Consider the following 16,323-nt stretch of genomic DNA (forward strand, 5'->3'; position numbering starts at 1 on the left):
AGGCTTAGAGAGGTAAACATTTACATGAAGGGGAAAGAGCTTAAAACCTGTTGACACAAACAGGTAAACAAACATTGGGTTTTCAAACAGTGAGGATGGAGCTGGTCTCAGGCAGTGGGAACAGATCCTCATAGCACAGAGAGAGCATCCATTGACTTGCATGGTGATATAACAGAAGAGTTCCATTTGTGCCAGGCCATAAGCAGTGTCATAGAACAGTAGGATCATTAAGATTGGAAAAGAACATTAAGGTCATCGAGTCCAACCCCAAACCATCCCCACCATGGTCATAAAGGTTGGAAAAGGCCCCTAAGATCACCAAATCCAACCCAATCCATGCCTACCATGGTCATAAAGGTTGGAAAAGACCCCTAAGATCACCAAATCCAATCCAATCCATGCCTACCATGGTCATAAAGGTTGGAAAAGACCCCTAAGATCACCAAATCCAACCCAATCCATGCCTACCATGGTCATAAAGGTTGGAAAAGACCCCTAAGATCACCAAATCCAACCCAATCCATGCCTACCATGGTCATAAAGGTTGGAAAAGACCCCTAAGATCACCAAATCCAATCCAATCCATACCCACTGCAGTCATAAAGGTTGGAAAAGACCTCCAGGATTCACCAAGTCCAATCCCAACCCATCTCACTATGGCCATAAAGGTTAGAAAAGACCCCTAAGATCACAAACCATGTCCTCGTCTCCAGCCTTGCACTCAGAAGCAGCACACAGAGGCATTCTATACACCTTCACCCCCAGAGCCCAACTGATCTGGTTACAAACCCCAGACAATATAAAACTCAACCCATTTCCAACCTGGCACAACTGGACCCCTTGATTCACCAGGCTTTGAAGTGAGATTTTTCTGCACCCAGAAAGGAAAAAGGAGGACAGGAATAGCAGCACAGCCTGGTGTGCTCCACCAGCCCTCGTCTGCCCACTGTCTGCTCCCAGGTACCGCATCTATTTGGGAACACCGTGGCTGCAGCTATTCGATATATTTAGAGCACGTCCTATTTGCAGCCCTGGATGTGTGTGCATAGAGAGGAAGGGGACGGACAACAAATATTTTGCTAAGGATGTTTTGGGGGTTGGCTTTAAATGAATAATAATAATAATATGCATTTATTAAAGAAACATACTCAAGGCAGAGCTGGTTGCTGTGGTCTCAGCAGTGCTGTCACAGGTGGGTTTGTGTTTGGACAACTCACTTAAGACCACATTGGACCCTATAAGACCCTATTGAGACCCCATAGGATCCCACTAAACCCCCATAGGGACTCTATAAGACCCCATAGGACCCCATTAAACCCCATAAAGACCACGTAAGACCCCATAGGACCCCATTAAACCCCATAGAGACCCCATTAAACCCCATAAGACCCCATAAGACCCCATTAAACCCCATAGAGATCCCATTAAACCCCATAGAGACCCCATTAAACCCCATAGAGACCCCGTAGAGACCCCATTAAACCCCATAGAGACCCCATAGGACCCCATAGAGACCCCATAGGACCCCATAGAGACCCCATTAAAACCCCATTAAACCCCATAGAGACCCCATAGGACACTGCTCTCATCCTGCTCCCAGCACATCTGAGAAGGACATCTCAGCTCCTTTGTGGGGCTTTCAGGTGTGTCATTCCCTAAGAGCATCCCTTGCTCCATCTACACAGCAGCCATAGAGCTGGACCTGGAGCCGCTGTTATGAACAAAGCAGGTGCTGTGCTCTGCCCTCCTGTTGTATTCCCAAGTCGTGCAATAACTCACAAATGTGAACACAAGCACGCAAACCTGGGAGCTTTTACTCCAAGAAATACAAGCTAAGTCAACTCCTCATGTTATTCCAACCATAACTGGCCCACATGGTGTTGGATGAGCTGATGCCTGCATGGAGGAGCACAGGTCCTCCTGCTCCTACAGCTGTGGGCAGCCTTTACACTCACAGTAAAGCAAGGCTAAGCCGCAAGCCTTGCTCTCTCCATAAATGAGAAGCTGTCTGCATACTTAGTCTACATATTTTAGAGAGGAGGGGGAAAAGCAGCTCTGAAATGCATCGTGTCATTGTACCAGCTTGCATGGAGCAAGCACTGCCAGAGGTGGACAATGCATCCACCACCCTCCAAGAAATAACCCTCTGAACAAGGCTTAAAGCTGCAGCATCTGCTGAAAGCATCAAGCACAAAGAATGGGATTTTGCCCTTCAGCAAGAGGCTGATGGATGGATTGCAGAGCTGCCCTAAGCTCGGTCCTTATAAACCTCTTCCTGCCCATCTGCTGCCTTTGTGCCTCAGATCTCCCACCACTGCACTGAACCGAGGGAGCAGAAATGGAAAGGCTCAGGAACAGGAAGAGGTGTGATGTAACCCTCCAAGCATGAGCTGTGATGGGAAAAGATCCGGCTGAGCACACATACACATACATACATCTATATTTAAGCCAAGTGGCTTCTGGTGATGGAAAGTTTCATCCTATACCACTTATCTACAGCATTTCCAAACTGAGGAATGAAGGCATGCATAACGTCCAATAAAAATAAGCTCAGCTCGAGGGCTCTCGTGTTGCTTTTAAGAGTGTGCAAAAACCTTCTGCCGGTCGGATTTTAGGAAGTGGGGCCAGATTTGAGCAAACATCAGTTTGCACAGCCCCTCCGAGCTGGAGCTGAGACAGAATGAAGTCAGACGTTGCCTTATAGCTGCTGGCTTCCCCTGTTAAACCTTGGCAGCCCCACAGAAAGTAGCACTGAAGGGCTTGAAGTCAGTTCCCAAATGATGAATTTAAGATGAGTCCCTTTGCTTTGGTTGTCTTTGCTGCTCAGAGCATGCATTTCCCAAGAAGGCAGAACAGTTGTGCTGCTCCCACTATAGCAGTGCTGCATTGATGCCTCACCTATTATCACAACACCCTCCCCAACATAGTGAAGGCAGTGGAGAGATCTGTCCATACCCTCACTCTGATTCCATCCTAATGGGGAAGCATCCATTGGGCAAGCACTGGGCTCCAGCCTGAGGGACCCAGCAGCTCCCAGAACGATGACGTTTCCCCCAGTGAATGCAAGCTATGGCATGCAGAATTCCCAGGCATGTTGGAGAAGGCAAAGACTTTCAAGCTTGCGTTCACATCAGCCTTCTGACCTCGCTGTTTGGTGGTTTGTGACCCTATGAGTAACCCTTCTCATCGTCTCTGACTCCCAACTATGCCACAGCAGCTGCTAATGAGATAAAGCAAACACAGAGAAGAGAGGGAAAGCTGGAAGAGGGGGGTGGAAAACCTGAAGCATTTGACAGCTAGCTGTGACTGAGATGTGCCTCCACAAAGGCATCTGAAAAATTCATAGCACATCACCTTTAGCCTTAATCCTGCAGCATTAAAACCAGCAGTATAAAGAACCCTTCAGCTCCCTGTGACTTTTAGAGGGATATGAGAAAACTCTCTACCCACACCAGTGCCTTTGGTGCTCCTCACCCACAGCTGGGAATGCAACTCACCCACTTACCATAGTGGTGAATACCTTCACCCATGCCCAACTCCCAGGTCGTGGAGAATACAACTCACCCAAACCTATTTCCCCTATGGCTTCAGCCACACGAACTGCTCCGATCTCATGATTCATTCTCTTTATCTTACATGAAGCTCAACACCCACGCAGCACCAGCACAACCAGTTCTCAGTCACCCCAATGTGTTCTACTCATTAATCAACCTCCAGTGCTTAGCTAATGGAAAAGCAGAGCCCTCCCTAGCCTTTATGATGAATACCCGAAGCATCTCAGTCTGATGCGACCTCCGTCTAGACTAAAGCATCCTTTCTTCCAGGCCTCTCTTTGGAGGATTCACTGTGGCTTTGGGAAAGCACACATCTGCCAAAGCCATCATTGATGTTCTATGAGCTCGCCTCGCTCCCTAAGCATCTGCCTGGGGCCATTGGGATCCCTTTGGAAGGCCTTCCTTCCCCTCCATAGCCAAGTGAAGCCAGGTCAAAGCAAGCAGAATTTCAGAACCTTCCCATCCATCAGTGACTACAAAGCAATGCTAGAATAATTTTGCTTCGGATGGCAAAGAGAGCCAAGATTCAGCCACGGAAACCACGGTGTGATATGTGATGTACCCTGGATTCCCTCTCTGCTTAAAACACTCTGGTTCGTGGAGTTCTTTTGATACGTTTTGCACACTGAAACAAGGGAGCAGTTGGTTGAGTCACCACAAATATTTTCCAACCTGAACATTCAAAAGAGCAAATGTGTTTTTTTTTTCCCCCTTCTGATGAGCTCAGCCCAGCTTCTTACCAGCCCAGCATTCCCCCTGTGTTATTCCCCCACAGAGCTTTGCATTGCAGAAATCTAACAATGCTGGTTGAGCAGTGATTCAGGCATTTTACTCCTGTCGTTTCCCCTGGAGATCCAACCTCATCCAAAGTCCAGAGCCTTTCCTCCTCAGTGACCAGCCCACGTTTTCCTCTGCTCATGTTCATTTCATCACTTCTAGCTCTAACCTCCCATTCCCAGAACTATTTCCATAGAATTATCACAGTCACATCGTTACTTAGCTAACCGGACCAAAAAACACTTTCATATTGGAAACCCATCCCTTCCATATTGTAAACCCAACCCAACCTCATGCTTGTAAGCCCTATTTGCTCCAAGCCCTACCCCAGTGCTACACCAAAGACCTCCAGTTTGCTCCCAATACGCAAAGGGAGCCATAAGGGAAAGAAAACTCAGCAATTCGGTGCTATGGACCAACAAAGCCACATAAGTAGAAGCTTATGGGTACAGCAAGCATTCTGCTCTCCTATTTTTTTCCCATAGAAATACAATAAAAAGAAGCACTGTCAAGTGTTTGCTCTCACCATAGGGTGCAGCTCTGATAACCTACAACACATAGAAGACATCTTGACCACCATCCTGGGATTTCAAAGCCCATTTACCTCTATTTGGTTGACCAATGAGTTGTCAAACTTGAAGCCAGGGATTCTCTTCTCACTGCAGACCACTCCCACGTCCTCAGTGTGTTTGCAATCTGTCACCCCCCATCCATTGGAGGTGCAGGATGCCAGCGTGGTCTCCTTGCCATTGCAGTGGACGTTGTCCATCCAAATTTTCCCTAAAGGGGAAAGAAAACAGAGATGAGGCTCAGAAAGATGTAGATCTAGATTGCACTCATCGGGGGTTTGGCTGATTGGACCCTGCCCTCTAATCACACCGAATCACCCTCCGTATTTAAGGCTTCTCTTCACATCGTTTCTCATCAAACCCTCATTAAATCTCTCCTATGAGAGCTGCTCCAAGCTTTGATTAAATGCCCTAACGTTTTAAAGGCAAATTTTTGCAAAAGATTGAACAAATCACTGTTGATTGGAACCTCCTGTTATTCATGCGCTCCTTGAAAGCCAATGACCAGATCTACTTACAGTTACTCTTTTCTCCTCAGCAAAAATCATGTGCATGTCCATGTGCACACATCTATATTGTATTAAAACAAATTAGGTTCTTCGGAGCTGACTGATAGGTGGACAAAAATCAAACAGCACCTTCAAGACTCCTCTTTAGCAATTGCTCACATTCCCTTTGGAAACGTGCTGGGCATGTATTACTCCCCTATGATTTATCCCCTAAGCTCCAAGGAGCAACAACCAACTATACCCATATTTTAGGGCCCCAAAGCTTTGCTTGTCTGAAGGATATATCCTCTGTGTAGAAGGGATTGCCCAACCTTCAGAGCCATGAAGAGACTTTGTAAGAGCAGCCAGAGCCGTTTCCCTTGGCTTTCCCAGCCTTGTTCCAGCAGCCATAACACTCAGTTGGTTCAACACCAACCAGCTGATGGATCTGCCACATCCCTCCTCATGCACCCCAAACACTGAGTCCTTCCTGACCTAGGAAGGCACAGTTCCCTTTACACAGGCTCTCTGCATCAGCTTTTACCCACTGAATCAGACGGCAATGATTTTCTGTCTTGTTTTCCAACATCATGGACTCTTTTTCTCTCTCTCAGAAATCTCCTCCATCCCCAAAGCCAAAATCCACAGCTTGGGACAACATTCCAGGTTTCATGTTTCGCTCTAGTCAACGTTAAGGCTTAATGGGCACTTTTATAGGTGTGAGCAGTAACGAGCAGTGCTAAGTAACAGACATACAGCACGTTTATCCCTGCTGGAGTGGAAATAATCTGTCTGTGGGTTACATCAACAGCGTGCCAGGCCTTAATGTTTGGAGGAAGAAACTCTCCGCCAGCCAGTATTTAACTAACAGCATAGTAAAAGACCATTAAACAAAGCTGTTGAGTTGCATACTCTCACAGAGCTATTCTACCTCAAGCATTGCTATTTTGAGGGTTTATTACTGCCTATAGAAAGGAAAGATCCAACTTTCCAAGTTGTAATTGCCCACACAACCTTCATGTGCTATTTCAGAGATCACAATAGAAGTGATGTGCAGCTTGGGTTGGGGGTGAATAGCTCTTCCTCACCACGACCAGCTTGGAGAGTCCCTAAAGATTATTCTAAACACAGTCCTATATAGGACATAAAGCATGCACATCCCTTTGGGGTTTTACAGGCTACTCTGTGTTGCAGGATGACGTATGCTTCTCTAGAGAGGATAACAGGAGGAAAAAGAACTGCACAGCATCACAGAGGCAACCTATTTAGAGCCCAAACACTACACGGGGAAAAGAAGAACAGGAGGAAGGAGTGTTTAGAGGTCCTGTTTGATCACTGCATGGCAATGGAAGCGTGCAGAGGGAGATAACTACCTGCAAGTTACATCTGTGGTTGCAGATTCCCTTTTCAGTAGGCTGGAGATCTTCCTACCCTTATCCCTTGCTAGAGCTCACACACTAAGATCAGCTCCTTCAGCTCTTTGGTCCTACATCCTCATATCTGACCATCAAGTCAAGACTTATTAGGGTTGGAGAGGCAGATAAGCACGATGCTGTAGCTCTGGTAGGTCAACTTACCTTCTCCTTTCCCATATTTTGAGCTTGGTAGCCAGGACACTGCCTCCACGTAGCCCAACTCCCTGCAAATCACATGAGCAGCGTGGATGGAGAAGTCATCGTCACACACCGTGCCCCACTCGCCGCTGTAGTACACCTCAACTCGGCCTTCGTTGTGTTTCCTCTTCTGCCCTGCGAGCCGTAGCTGGATTTTGGGAACATCTGCTGGCCTCTGGGGGGGCTGGTAGACTTGTGGGGGTGGCTCAGGGTACCCGGGGAGGTAGGGCCAGTGTTCATACTGGGCAAGGCTCAGGGAGACGAAGAACAGCACGATGAAACAGTGGTTATGGTTAAAGCCCAGGAATCCTTCCATTTTCAGTGCTCACAGTTCTCAGAGCCAAAGTGTTGGTCTGCAGCTGCTGGTCAGTGCAGGTAGGTGCTGCACGGCTGTCCTGGAATGAAAAAGAAAGGGTGAATAAGGCTTGGTAAGGACATGGACTTCATTCCTCCTGCTTCAGAAGGGGGTAAATCTATGGAAGACGCTATACCCAATGACTTGACTCATGAGGTGGCAGAAGAAAATGAGAAGAAAGCTATGAAAACCACTCGCAAAAGCCAGATTGCTTTGGCTGGAGAATATTTTTTTTTTCCAGGGCAACATTCTACAGGTCCAAAATGGAAGCAAATAGGATTTTCCTATCCCTCTGCAAATCCAGTTGTTGAGTATTTGCAGCACGGAGCTACGTGGTTTAGCAGGGATGGAGAGGTGATCTCAGAGCTCTTCCCCAACCTTAATGATTCAGCATAGTGCAAGACACTTAACTAGGATGGAAATTCCCCCCCCAATATTCCCCTTAACAAAAAGAGCACAATCCATCATTTAAACAATGGGATAACTAAAAGGGCAATGAAACATAATACGGTGTGGTCAGAAGTGATGTATTTCCATTGAAGTCCATCTTCCTAATACGATGATAGAAGGCTTATTTCTGCCATTGCACATCATTTCCTCTGCAGAAAAGAATAGCAGTCTCGTTTCGCCTTGCCTAATGCTAACGATCCCCAGGGTTTGCTTGTTAAATCAGGTCTGGGGTTCCCTCATCTCACAGCGTAGCAAACCAGCCATTGAAAGTATGAACCAGCAACTTCTGGCTCTTCAGATGCTGTGCACAGCTTAAAGCCTGGTCATTTTCTGCCCACTTCGCATATTATTTCCCAGCACACAGAGTGGTCGATGAACACACGTGGGGGCTGATGGTTGAATAGTTTCCAAATGAAGCAATGCCACAGTGCAGTGGGAGAAAAAACTCCCCAGCCTTCAAAGCTCTGTTATTTCCTGGCAAATACCAAAGATTGGGCTCAAAAACCAGATGTGATGTAAAACCCTCCGGTGGTTTTACTGGGGCTCAGCTATGCCCAAAAAGGGACCAACACGACACACTAAGAAGCCTTTCAAGCTAGAGAGATGCATCAGAAATCCTCGTGAGCAAGCCTGAAATTCAGGATGCAGTTAAATCTCAGTCTGCTACCCAACCTCAGCCAGGGCTCTGCCTCAGTTTCCCCTTGCGTTCCATAGGGCTGGTAGCAGTGAGCACCCTCTGACATGCTGGAGATGGGAGATGGTCCCATAAGAGCCACACGCATGGAATAAAGGACTTAACTAAAGGGGTTGCATCGGGTTTTGGGTAGAAGAGTGAAAAAAGCAGAGTGGGGGACTACAACAGAGGAAATGGGGGGGGAATACGGGGCAAACATTACTAAGACTTCTATGGTTCTATGATTCTAAGACAGTAACCATTGGGTTTCAAGGAGCCAGATGCTCTCACAGTGGCCTCACCAGACCGAGATTTGTATGTTTTCAAAGAAAATCTGGCACTCAGACAAGGTATTTTTCCAATTTCTGCAGGTCAGGAGGTGAGGCTGAGAGGAATGGAAGCAAACCCTGCCCCGTGTCAGACAGAGAGGAAGGAAACACAGTGCTTTCACAAGGCTGCTCTCCTCCGGCAGGAAACAAAGAGGGATTTCCCAAAGCAAGTGCAGTCTGCTGAGCAGGAGACGTGTTCTGCAAAACTAAAAGGCTCTTCTGAGCCAATGCACATCAGTGCTGTCAGACATCAATACCCACCAGCATGGATTTCAAAGGAAAAACCTCTCGCAATGTGTTTCATGGATGCAAGACGGGCTCCAGCCCAGAGGATAAACACGTGGGCAGAGCAGTTGTTGCGAACAGGATAACTATTTCCAAGTAACCCCCTTAGATCATAGCACTGAGAAATAACATATGTTAGTTATAAGTAAAAATACCAGAGGGGGGGGGGGACAACAAGCCCAATGGTCTTTGGGCAATCTGGTTTTCAGCTCTCATCTTTAAACATCTGTTTTGCCCTACTGTGTTTTAACGCGGCTGTTGTTTCTCGCTACTGAGTAAATAGGATTTAAGCAGCCTCAGCAAACGCGAAACAAAAGCTGAGTTGGGTTGAAACCTCCATCTCGTCTCAGTTCCTGGAGAGGGAGATTTCAACCCAACCTTAAGTGTCATTATGGCTTTCTCTTGGCAAACGAACATCGTCTGTGATCATTGGCCTTGTGGTCAAGTCCTGGAGGAAGCTCTTGAAAGATAAAGGCACACTGCCATAACTAATTAAGAGGAGATGCCCAGTTCCCATCTAGGTTACCCTTTGGGAATAGCTCCAGCTTGCAGGGCTGCATCCAATTCAAACCAAAGCTCCTGGGTCATTTCAGTAGAGGATTGCAGCCAAAAGACACAACGGTTTGGGGAAGCCATTTGGAGGCAGGATGTAATGGTTACCAGCTGAGCTCCCTGAAGCGTTAATTAATAACACAGAGACCTGGAAGATACCAGGGCCCTATAGGAAGTCACAGCATTGGGAGATCCCACAGTCAGTGGGCAGATTGGTGGCACAGATTTCCATGTTTTAATGGGTACCAAGATTACAAATATAGATCATAGCAAATTTTGCAGGTGCAACACTTGCATTTGGCAAAACCTCATCAGGTCAGCACCCTGGGAGCACTAAAAGCCAACTGCAGGATAATTTGCTTTTGTTTCCCCAACCTTAAAGGCTTTCAGAGCCACGCAAAGCTACAAAACCCTGTTTTTACTGCAGCCTTTAAGAAAATCTGGGGAGGATGGATAGGTCTCCTGCTCCATAGAGGAAAGAAAAGGTATTTTAACAACCTTGCACTGTATGCAATCCTGAACCTTTGCCAAAGGGAATGACTTGGGGGGCACACATCTCATGCTCAGGTCATGCATCATCCCACCTCCATTGGGATCCTTTGAGGCATGGCCCAGAAAAAACAGCCTGAAATCTGCCTTCTAATCTCAATGAATCTGTGCAAATGCATCTCAGAGGAATTCTCCCTAAGACCAGAACAGCAGCACTTGCACACAGTCCAGGAGACAACACTGCAGTGTGTAGTAGCAACCACAGCCTGCTTCCCTTCAGGTCATGTTACCATCCTAAATAGCTGCACATTCAAACATTAAGAGACAAAGTGCTTGCATCGCCCCCAGAACTCTCACACCTTGCAAACCCAAAGCTCTTGTTCATTGAGGGGCTGAAGTAAGAGCAGAATCCTGCTGAAATACCAGAGAGCTGCACACACTGAGCTCCCTAAGAACAAACCCAGGGTTGGGTTTGCAGGATGTCTGCTTTGTGCTGGCGATTTCCTTTGCTTTAGGGTTCATTCCTCCCCTCAAACCCTCTACCAGCCCTCCTGACTCATTAATGACATAAACCTAGAAGTATCTCACTTGGTTTCCCCATTCAGAAGAATCCAAGACTGAGCATTAAAAACTTATTGAATAAAGAAGCCAGGAAAATACTCCGGGTCTCCTGGCTCCTGTACATCAGACCATGACATCGTGATGGAGATTCCTTAAGTTGTAATTTAAGGCTTTGGGGCACGCTCCTGCAAGCTGCTGACTCAGCCCTTTGCAAGGCTCTGGTCTGAGGTCTTGAACTGCTGGACACACACACACACATGCTTGCACAGAAGCGTGCAGCAATCTCATTTCAAACTCACATCGAGCTTCTGCTTCTTCAGAGAATTTGCCAGGTGAAACTAATAGGCCATTCATCCCCACACATCAAAGCCCATCCGAGCAGCTAGAATCCCTTTTTCATCTCACCAAATCATCGGAACAATAGACCAGCTCTGACAGAGCCAGCTTCCCTGCTCCCCTCCTGATACAGCAACAAAAGGGAAGTCTCGAGTGGCTGATTTGGGACTGCAGAGCCAGCGATGCTCTGATTTGTGCAACATGGAGCATCCATCGGGAGGAAAGGACAATTATACCCTGAGCACAGCTCTGGGACATGGCCAGGAGCACTGCACGCTGATATCTGGCCACCTGAAATGCTGCTCCCTGCATTTCCAATTCCATACTTCATTCTCCAGTCACGCATCCCATATATTGTAATAATAGTAATAGTAATGGGATTTCCCATTGGGGAAGCAGTCCACCAGCCAATGGGCAACTCACATTGGCCTCTTCAGTCCCATTAAAGTGAATGGAAACGTCACCATTCGCTTTGACAAGAACTGAGATGTATTATCCCTTTGTTCCAAGGGACAGGTTGACTGGGGCAGCCAGAAAGTCATTGCCACTATTAACTCCTGTCCTAGGGACCCCCAGCCATCATTCAGGTTGACTTCATTATAACTTGCCCCAAAACAAAGCAGGACAACACATAGAGAAACTGGTGTTCCCTGTGAAGATGGGATGGCCTCCTTGGGGATGCCACCCTACTAGGAATGCCCGAGTACAAAGCCACTTATGAGAGAGGTAGCATAGGGCAATCCAAAAAGCACACTACAAGTGGGAGCTGAATGAACCACTGGAGCCATCCCAACTGTAAGCTACAGTATTTTTAGGTAGACTGCCATATAGGATTTAAGGCAGAGCACAGACAAGGATAATAGAGATCAACCCAAGGTAACATTCTGTGCTTTATGAACCCATAGATTCCCACCTGCTAGAAGGACAACAGAGCCCCAGCTCTTGGGGAAACCCTTTGTTTTCCTTCTCCCTTCCCTTTGCCTGGTATCATAGAGCCAAGGTGAGCAGAGATGGAAATCACAGCTCTCAAGAGGTACCACATTGTGCAGAAAGGGCTTTGCAAACCTGCTGACGGTGCTCTGCTGGATGGGTCCATCTCTGACAAAGGGCATCTTTATGCTTCTAAGCAGCACCAATGGCGTTAGGAAACAGACCAGGAGGAGAAAAGATGAAAGGTTAGAGAAGGAATTAGCGGTACAGGAAGGTAAAGTCAATGGCTTTGGGGTCAACCTATTGAACAAACATCAGTGAGCACTTGGAGGTCCCTGCTTAACTTACAAAGGGACAGAACTGGAAGCAGAATGCATTGCTGCCCTACTAGAAGAGACCAAGACGTCGTCCTCCACTGTACCACCACCAGCCCCTTCAATCCTTACACAAAGGCAAGTACATGGTTTCCCTCTGCATGCTCTGCATTACAGCAGCTCATCCAATGCTTCATTTCATGTCTTCTAACTGCTCTCTACTTCCAACCCAAGAAATTCTACCCCTCCTGCGGGTGGTTCAATGCAGATGCAATGAAATCAGCAAGCAGCAACCCCTACAGCAGATTATTTGCAACCCCTGTTCAGTACCAGCCTGAAAGCAGTGCAATGTCACAGTTATGAGCTGATTAGAGATGCTAACCAGGTTTCCTACTATTGTTCCCAGACAGATAAAGTGGGGTCTTTCTGCACAGCATGTAACCTTGTACTGGGTTTTAAACCTCTCTCCCCTTCCCCACAGTAACATCTTCCTAATCTAAAGGATGAACATTTACCTAAAAGAAGGCAGAGTCATTCCAGAAACAGCCCCACGTTTCCCTGCTGCAAATTTCCAGGTGGATACCACTGCAGACCTCGAAACTTGGTGATAAAACAGCCTAACAAATGAAAGCTGCCAGTAGGCAGCTTTGCAAACGCCTGTAGATCCCAAGCATGACCACAGCAAAGTTTCTTATCTATGGATCTATCCGTTCTGCGCCTTGTGCCAATGGGAAACATCTGCACCAAAGATGCCTTTTCCACTGAAAGCACAGGATTCAAAGAGGAGAATTCGAACTGCTTGTAGCTGGCAACGTTTACACGGCGTCCACAGCATGCACTGCAGCTTTCTGCTTTAAATCAAGCAGATTGTAATAACCTCAGAGAATACGCACCGCCTCGACTTGCAGGCAGCCTGCAACACGTCTTTTTTTTGCTTCATTAATGCTCTCCTGTGCGCAAGCCAAGGGGAGAATAACTTGCTCACAACATCTTTGCAAAGTGACGCTGCTGAGCTCTGTGTCATCCCTCCCTAATCAAGGAGAGAGGAATTAGTGGAATCATATGCCTTATTGCCAGCTCGTTAAGGCTGCACCGCAGTGATGGGAGAGAAGGAAAACAAAGAGGAAAAGAGGCAAAGTCGAACTTTCAGCACGAGAGGGTTAGAAAGGTTTAACTCATCAGCTCCTTCCTCCCCCAGAGAGAACGGGTGAGAGCACTGCGTTACCTTGGGGTTAGTGGTAGGTTGTGCTGGGGGTGACCTCGGTGTTGAAGTTCTTCCCTTTAGGGTTGAGCTGTCCGAGTGGTCCCCTCCGTGCTGGGAAATATCCCGCAGCCAGAGGAATACGCTGCAAGGAGCTGCTCCTTCCTGGCAAATTTCACTGGAGTTCACCAAGCAAACCCCTCCCAAGACCCAACCCCTTCAGCCTCGGCTCATAGCGGGTGATATCATGGGTTGTCCTGTAATCTGAGCACAAGCTTTGCAAACTGGAGGGAAACAGGGGGGGAAAAAATCCAGGCAGGACTGCAGGGAAGGAGGTGGGATAGGAATCCGAACAGCAGCACATCCTTTACAACCAACCGGATCCGTGCCAAGAGTTACCCCAAACCCCTCAGCATCCTGACACTAAAGGCGATTCTCCATTCATAACCAAAATAAAGCATTCTTCCAATTGTAAAAACAACAAGAAAAAACGGGGCTTTGCAAATCCGTTCCAGAGAACACCTTGAAATGATGTTTTCTGACCCAAGTGTGTTTTGAAATGTCAGCGTTTCCCAACAAATGGAAATGTATTTTCTTCCCCAGTTCTGGCCACGTATATTTGATCCCGGGTGTTTAATGGGGTTTCCAAACAAGTCAGCAGAAAGTTGATAGGCACAAAGGTATTCACCAAAGCCAACTTTAAGAGGAACGTCCCCATTCAGTTCAGTACGTCCATAGGTGAAATATAACATTTTTAAAGGACTTTCTAGAGTACCATTTTTAGCTCTTTATCTCCATCTCTGGGTATGTTTCCAATGATTTAACACCAAACTCTATGAGGACACATCTGCCATCAGATTTATCCCTTCTCTCAGGTTTCCCCATTGCTTTTAAACACCATCTACCCTTCCTGCTCAGATCACAGCCCCATTTCTCATCCTAATCTTCATTAGCCCTTGCTCCCAGCTGCTCAGGCACTGATGTGCAGGGCTCCCCACTCTATGACGCCATCACATATTGGGAAAGAATATCTCAGCAAGTTGGGCACCAGCACTGAAGGAACCTGCAATGTGCTGGGAAGAGAAAGGAATCGTATTGTAGGTTATCCCCAGTTGGAAGGGACCCATAAGGATCACTGAGACCAACTCCTGGACATTGGACTGGAAGCGTATTGCAGCAATATGGGACTTAAGCAAGGGCATAGGCATCATGGATTAAACCAATGACACCGGAGAAACTCAACCAGAAGAATCCCTCCTGCTCCCTGTTTTGTCAACTCTTAATTGAATGGATTGGTCCATAAGTGAGAATCATAGCATGGCTTGGATCGGAAGGGACCTCAAAGACACAACCCAATGGACAAATGGTCCCATTAGTTACTGGCAAGGCAGGCTCTGAGATGAAAACCACCACAACATGGGCAAGGAGATGCCAACCACGTTCCCATGAGTTGGCAGGGCAGCCCTCCAATGTCAATCACACTGTTAAATAAACATTATGGGGTTGGACTTGATGATCTCCAAAGGTCTGGTGCAAGTCTTCTATAGTTCTATGACTATAAAGAGGATAATTGACTTCTAGATGTCATGGAGAATATCAAGACATCAAGTTAGGAAACCACTCAGAGCTTTGCTCTTCTTCCCAAGGAAGCCAACAGCAGCCGTCAGTGGGAGTGATCCACAGTGCCTTGATTTTCCTGTAGCAAAAACGCTGCAAATTGCCATTAGCAGAGCACCATCTGATGGGTCAAAACCCAACGACACCAGGAACAAAATGCTTCACAGCAGAAGCTGCACCAAACAGAGCTGTTACAGACCAGCAGGAAGCTGAAAGCAGTTGGGCCAGAGGAAGGAATGTGTGAACGTCTGCTGATTGGGGTATGGAGAAACATGACAGCCTGCAGGAGGAATGCTCTCTGGATGCCCGGGTCGGGTAAGGATACGAGCAGCAAATGCCATGCAGGCTTCCAGCTGATGGAAGTGCTTGTGGGTTGCATAAAGGGAAGTATTGGGCAGGAATTCAGCAATGCTCTTGAGCTGGATTCAGGGAAATCTGCTGCCCCCTTCATTCTGCAGCAGGTTAAGACTAGAAGGAAAGCACCCAGCAAAGAGCTAACAAAATAGGAAGCCTTTCAAATCACAGTCTACAGGGGTAAATGCTGCTTAGGTTGGGTTTGCATCATCTGATCACATAAACAGAAGATGGAGGAAACCACACTTAAACCTTCCCAGGTTGGAAGGGACATGCAAGGAGCAGCAACTCCAAATCCTGGCTCTCTCCTAGTGAAGAGCCTCTTCCTAATACCCAAACACAATGAATTTCAGGGCCACATCCTCAGCCTTTCCTTCTGTATCTGCCTGCAGTGCACAGCTTGCCATAAGGACAAGTCAAGGCTGGATTTGACCAAGCAGTCACAGTCATGGTCCGTGCTTCCAAAAAAATTAGGTATGCGCTATTAGGTTCTATAATCTCCTCTAATCGTTAGTTCTTTTTAAAAGGGAAGGCTCATTACCTCCACAAGCCTCATGCTTTCACTCTGTAGACTCTCTGGAGCCATTGGTCCAAATCTCACTCAGGTCAACTCAACCTCCTAAACATACAGAGCGATATCTGGGGAATATCTGATGCCCTGCGAGGTGTTAACGACACGTGGCAGCTCTCACACCCACTGGCCCTGCTGGACTATTGCTGCCATGTGTAATTGTAAAGGCAAAGCTCTGCTTTTGCACTCACCAGATGGGCAACAAACATCAGCAACTATAGAGGAAAGACTATGCAGTGAGGAAAACCCCTACTGGACTTCCCATGATGGCCCCACAAAACATAACAATTATATTCGTGCAGCAA

At 47.1% G+C, this 16,323-nt stretch overlaps 1 protein-coding gene across 1 annotated transcript in view; it reads right to left on the bottom strand.

The window, feature by feature from the left end:
• The window catches only part of LOXL2 (lysyl oxidase like 2), a 34,765-nt gene extending 21,130 nt beyond the window's left edge, over nucleotides 1-13,635 (bottom strand). The window contains exons 1-3 of the mRNA XM_072357058.1: nucleotides 13,501-13,635; nucleotides 6,966-7,396; nucleotides 4,936-5,111 (exon numbers count right to left, since the gene is read on the bottom strand). Coding sequence (XP_072213159.1) covers nucleotides 4,936-5,111; nucleotides 6,966-7,317 — 528 coding nt within the window. The 5' untranslated portion in view covers nucleotides 7,318-7,396; nucleotides 13,501-13,635. The remainder of the gene's footprint in view (nucleotides 1-4,935; nucleotides 5,112-6,965; nucleotides 7,397-13,500) is intronic.
• Nucleotides 13,636-16,323: the final 2,688 nt, after the last annotated feature.

This window comes from Excalfactoria chinensis, chromosome 25, assembly GCF_039878825.1.
Source record: "Excalfactoria chinensis isolate bCotChi1 chromosome 25, bCotChi1.hap2, whole genome shotgun sequence".
Classification (NCBI taxonomy): Eukaryota; Metazoa; Chordata; class Aves; order Galliformes; family Phasianidae; genus Excalfactoria; species Excalfactoria chinensis.